This window comes from Neophocaena asiaeorientalis, unplaced genomic scaffold, assembly GCF_003031525.2.
Source record: "Neophocaena asiaeorientalis asiaeorientalis breed wild unplaced genomic scaffold, Neophocaena_asiaeorientalis_V1.1 scaffold461, whole genome shotgun sequence".
In the NCBI taxonomy this organism is placed as follows: Eukaryota; Metazoa; Chordata; class Mammalia; order Artiodactyla; family Phocoenidae; genus Neophocaena; species Neophocaena asiaeorientalis.
In genome coordinates this window covers 2,906,965-2,912,374 of record NW_020173230.1, presented here as the reverse complement: position 1 = coordinate 2,912,374, position 5,410 = coordinate 2,906,965, and the positions used below count along the sequence as shown (strand labels likewise).

The window sequence follows — 5,410 nt, the reverse complement described above, 5'->3', positions numbered from 1 at the left end:
GAGAGAGTGCGTGCTAACCAACTAAATGATCCTCTTTCCCTAAGCCTGGCATTATGGCATCTGGGAATTTGGGGTAAGCATGGTGGGAAGCTTCCCCACAATTCTGGAATTATCCAGCCTCAGCCTCCGGCACCCTCTTTGCTTCTGCAGAAGGATTTTTAAAACTCTGCTTCGTTGGAAGCCAGCTAGAAGCTGTAGTTCTGGCTGTTTCATCTGCGGAAGTGATTCCTTTTGTCTCCATTGTTTAGATGCTAACTTGAAGAGATGGGGGTGGGAGTGAGGGGCATTCCTAAAAGAGTGTAGATCAACGTATTCCCCTCCACCCCAACCCTGCATCATCTATCTCTCTGGCTCTTCCTTTGGCTAGCTTTTGCTGAGTATTCAGAGGGTGGTAAATGTGGGGCATGGTCCAGAAAACTCCCCTGCAGCCCTCCAGCAGAAGAGGGATGATGAGAGGAATCTTAATCAAACCCCCCAGGCCGGAGTGTTTCCCATCAGCCACCCACACACGTCCCTGTCCCTACCCTGCAGATGTCATGTTTGGGAAACTCCACATGGGGGTGGCACTTTCAGGGAACCAGGGGAGAGGGGAGGGGGCAGGCAGAGGGGACTAGAGCATTGGCAAGTGTGGCAAGAGCAAAGGGTGGCTTACTTGGGCAGAACCAGGAGGCGGGTCAGTCTGGTCATGTTCCCTCTCCACTGGCTGATGAGCTGGGCATCCAGAATGCTGGTGAGGGCAGAGAGAGGCACCTCTTTTTCATAGGGGGCAGCAATGAACATGCTGAGAGTGTTCCCATGGTAGGGCAATTCCAGGATGTCGTAGTAATGGCCGTCGGGGGTGGTGAACTCAGCTATGAAGACACCAAGATGGCGCATTGGCAATGGCTCCAGCTCTTGTTGGTTCTAACCCAGCACTGGCTTTTCAACTAGTCCTCCTGTCCCCTCCACTCTTTGGAAGCCAGCTCTCCATCCTAGTTTTTGAGGCTCCCCCACCCCACCACTCCCCTGTTCAATGTCTTTATTCCCATTTCCCTTCTCTTCTGCTAAATCACAGTATCTTCTGGGTTCTCTGTCTCCTGTTGGCCTTCTTCACCTTCACAGCCTTCTCTCCAGTACCCAGCTACTAATTCATTCCAATCCCCATCTCCTTAATCTCAACTTTCACATCACTCTTCCCCAGAAGGATCTGTGAACCCCAGGTTATCACACTAGAACCACATGAAGACGAGAGATGGGGTCAAACTGGCCAAATATGGGCCTGAGGGAATTTCTGGATTTCAGCTTCATCTTGCACAAGGTAAAAGCTACTTTCTGCTGCTCTGATAATCCCAGTGTCTCCTACCTGGGGAGTCTTTGTCACAGCTGGGGTGTATTCTAGGGTTTCTCCTCCCTTAGAGGGGATGCCCCCCAGGGATGAGGTGCAGTCACTGTGGGACTTGGGGAAGGGAGGGTCTTGCACTTACTGTAGTTGAACTTGCTGGTCTGAGCCATCATGGGCACAGAGACAGTGCTGCCATCGGACTTGTGGAAGAGGCGGTGGTGGGTGCTCGACTCTAGAAAAGGCATCTTCCACTGGCCGTTGAAGTAGAGGGCGTTTACCAGTACCAGGCGTGTCAGCTGGTCCACAGCCCCTTCGCCAAGTAGGTCGCTGATCATGCCTGTGGGAAATCGAGGCGATCAGGAGGCTAGATATTTTTAAACCCTTTTAGATGATCCTCTTTAGCGCCCAGTCCTCCAATGGATGTGTGTCAGAAGGGATTCCGTCAGAAGACAGACTGGGTAAGGTTTAGTGAACCTATCTAGTTGCTTTCAACCCCTTTCATCTTCCTAAGAGTCTCGGAAAGCCTTCCAGCTCACCACACTTTCGTGGTCTTGGGATCCTGTCCAGGATCAGACCTGGAAATATGTCTCCCCTTACTTTGCTCCCTAAGCTGCAGTCTTGACGGGTTGTGTGTGACCCTTGTCATGGTTATTACTGTCCTTATAACACCTCGCAATACTTTTTAGGGATGACTTTAGAGTTGGTTCACGGGGAAAGCCTAATTATGGAAAAACACGATGCTTTGATTCTTAAAGCACTTGACCTGTCTACAGAGCAGAAGATGCTGGAAGGGAGAGGTTAGGACACTTAGGATTTGAATCCCTTTTCTCTGCAGGCCCTTGGGAACTGGCCTCCTTTCCCTGCCTGCTCACCTTTTGTGTGTCTTTTCACCCAGTCGTTGACGATGAACCTGGCTCTCTCTGTCTCTGAGAAGTCCACCTGCTTGACTGTGGTGCGGAACAGCCTGAAGAAGTGGGGCATGAAACCCTGGACCAGCTTCAGATCCCGCTGCACAAAGATGGCATCAGCCGTGCTGATCTCATCCTTATTCCATGGTCCCATGAGCTCCTTGTACAGTTGATGGAGGGCAGGGGCCATGCCCTTCTCTGGGCCAAAGTGGGGAGGAAAGGACACATTAAGGTCATCTCAAACCCAGGGCTCCCAGTGGGGCTAACTTCCCCTAACCCTGCCCACATGCACAGGACTCTTCTGCTCCCCCGGAGGTCTCTGGATGGAGATTTCATTCCAAACCTTAATCTTTCCTGCATCTCCCTCTTTTCTTCAAAAATCTTAGGTCCTAACCCTTATCTTTGGCTTGGAATATTTTTCTCTGTTTTTAAGTTATAAATCCTAATTTTTTCTTTTAATAATAACAATAGCTGTCAGGCACTTCACATGCATCGTTCTAGTTGACGCTTACAACAGCCCCAGCTGTTTTATACCAGATCCACTGGCCTGTACACCTTGTGACTGTCCAATAACCAAGTGACACAGGGTGTGGTGAGAAGAAGATGCAGTGGTCCATCCCTGTGGCATGGGAGGACAGGAGTTGGCTCAGCTAAGCTGGGGTCAGCCCTTCCTCTGCCTCTGGTCGGTTACACCCCTGTCCTGGGAAGACGACGTGAATGCCCGCCTCCCACTCTGCCCCATCTCTCACCATCAACCTTGAATTGCATCGCCTCTTGGATCTGCCGCTGTGTTTCTCCTCCTGTGGTCAGCTGTAACATGGCCATGACTGAGGCTACCCCATAGGGTGAGAAAACCATGTTGAGGTCCTTGGAGGCCTGCACCACCTGCTGAAACACTTTCACTCCAAAGTCTGCGGCGAGGTGGGCCGCCGGAGACTGGTGATGGTAGGAGGCAGACCCTTCACCAAAGATGAGGGCCACGCCCAGTGCGAGACAGGCAAAGACAGGAGACGTCGGCATCCTAGAGCCAGTGGAAAAGGATCTGATGAGGGAATTGTTCCGGAAGGATGGTGAGTAGGGAGGGGTGATGGGACCCCAGCCATGGCCAGGCTCCCCATGTTTGCCGCTAGCAGATGATACGTGAACAGGAGGGCAAGACAGAAACCATGATGGGTTCAGATCCTGAGTCTTTTCCCCTCTGTCTCAGCCCCAGGGAGTCTTAAGTGCGTTTTCACCTGTGGGAATCTTGGAAACCGCTGGCTCCACCCTCCAAGAGATCTCCTTTCCCTTCCAGGAGGTTGAAAGGTGAAATTATAATAACATCTGTGATTTACACGATGCTTTTTAATTCTCTTGTGATGCTTTCACAATCATGGCTTCATTCAAGTTAGCAGGCATGAAAAACCCCTTTCCTGCGCTGGGAAGGGGGAATGTCTCAATGGAGAGGGTCCAAGAGAAGTGAGGCCCTTGCTTCTGGGTGGTGGGATTGTTGGGGGGTCCTGCCCATCTTCCCCACTCTCCTGTGATCACTGATATGACGGGGTCATCTCAGGGCTGCAGGTCTCCGGGGAAAGAAAGAGGAACACTGAGGATCGTCTGCAGGGGTGCTCCCTGCCTTAGGCTCCGAGGTCCGGAGATGGAGAGTTTGCTTTTCTCTTACCTGAAATTCTCAAGGTGCCTTGTGACGGTCAGTTTGTCCTGCTGCTGCTGGGGCTGCGGGTGTTGACCGTGGTGGCTACTCCTCTGCTGGGGAGGGGGTGTGGCTCTTTGGACAGTGCTCTTGGTCTTTCAGCCAGATGCAGCTGTGCTCCTCTGGAGCCTGCAGCTTCCCTTTATACCAGATGTGGGCCGGAAGTAGATTAACTCATGGCCCGGCCACGCCCACTTTCTGGCTCTGGAAGTCTGTCTGAACAGCAGCCGGGCCCCCTCAGCACCTCCCTCTGTGGGACTTGCTGAGGCATCTGTGTGTGTGTGCGTGCTGCCCTGTGTGTGTACATGTGAGAGAGAGGGCTTGGAACAATTGAGCAAATCCTGGTTGCCTTGACCCCAGGGCCTCCCTTCATTCTGCTGCCCTCTGCCTCAGGATGTTACGCCAGCTCGACCCCTGGCACCCAGTGCTCACTTTCCCCAGTGCTCAGTGTAGGGAAATGATTTACACTTCCTCCTTTTCCTTTGGAGAAACAGATCGCTGCAGAGTTATCAAAGAAACTAAAGATCCTGCAGACTTTTGTCCACCAGCTCCATGCACTGGCCAAACTGGGAAGAACACCCCTCCCTCTTCCTGACTACATCCCAGCAGCCAGAGGGCCCGGAGCGTGCCATGTGATTGTCTGGGTTTTGACTGTCTAGGACATGAGCCTGGTGGAGAACTCCCTCCCCCCTTTCCGTCTTCCCTGCCAAGCGCCTGCCAGCCCGTCCATCGGGTGATGTGTGGCTGACTCCCCCACGTGTCCAGACTCTGGTGGTGTCCCCAGGGCTCTCTTTGTGTCAACAGTCCTGTATGGCTGGGGTTTGAGGTGTGCTGGGTGGGGTGGTGGGTAACCGGGGTAAAGGGGTAAAGCCTTGGTGGGAAATTAGGAGCCCAGTGTGTAGGTTTCATTTTTCTGAGCCGCCCGCTGTGACTGGGGAGGATTACATCTTATCCTTTTCCTCCAGATGCAAACATTTGGAGGGCTGGAGTGGCGGCGGTAGGGATGGAAGTAAGGGCGTCAGTTCATGGCGGGTTTACGGGGTGTGCTTCTAGGGCACTGGGATTAGGGGTGGCAAAGTGGCCAAAGAATTCTATAGATGGTGGACGTTGGCTAGAGGCCAGTTTGTAGGACTGGGCTGGTGCATTTAGGGGTCTGGTGGCACCCTTGGCTGTGTAGCCTGATGTTGTGGACAGGGTAGTGCCAGAGGGGTCCTGGGGGAGATGGAGCCCTTGACTTGGGTGGCGGAGTCCACACACTGTCATGTTTTGTGTAGGTGTTGGGGTTCAACTGGGAGTATCCATGGAGACAGCCGGTAGCAGAATCACAGGAAGTTTAAGTGGGTGGATGTGTCGGGATGTTTGTTTTGGATTTTTTAAGTAAACAGATACCAAGGGCAACTGCAGCTGGAGGACTTTCCCATTTTCACTCTGCTTCCACCTTTGTTTTTCCTGTTGCCCCTGGGAACCAGGTGGGGATGTGGGGTGGCACGA

At 52.7% G+C, this 5,410-nt stretch overlaps 1 protein-coding gene across 2 annotated transcripts in view; it reads right to left on the bottom strand.

Annotated features, from left to right (window-relative positions):
• The window catches only part of SERPINE1 (serpin family E member 1), a 7,763-nt gene extending 3,730 nt beyond the window's left edge, over positions 1–4,033 (bottom strand). Inside the window, exons 1-5 of one of the 2 annotated variants that reach the window (XM_024745461.1) lie at positions 3,890–4,033; positions 2,979–3,250; positions 2,194–2,427; positions 1,464–1,658; positions 653–851 (exon numbers count right to left, since the gene is read on the bottom strand). In XM_024745461.1, the coding sequence (XP_024601229.1) occupies positions 653–851; positions 1,464–1,658; positions 2,194–2,427; positions 2,979–3,249 (899 nt within the window). In that variant the 5' untranslated portion in view covers position 3,250; positions 3,890–4,033. Of the gene's footprint in view, positions 1–652; positions 852–1,463; positions 1,659–2,193; positions 2,428–2,978; positions 3,251–3,889 lie in introns of those variants that run through there. The other variant, XM_024745462.1, reaches the window with a different exon arrangement.
• Between the last annotated feature and the right edge of the window lie 1,377 nt (positions 4,034–5,410).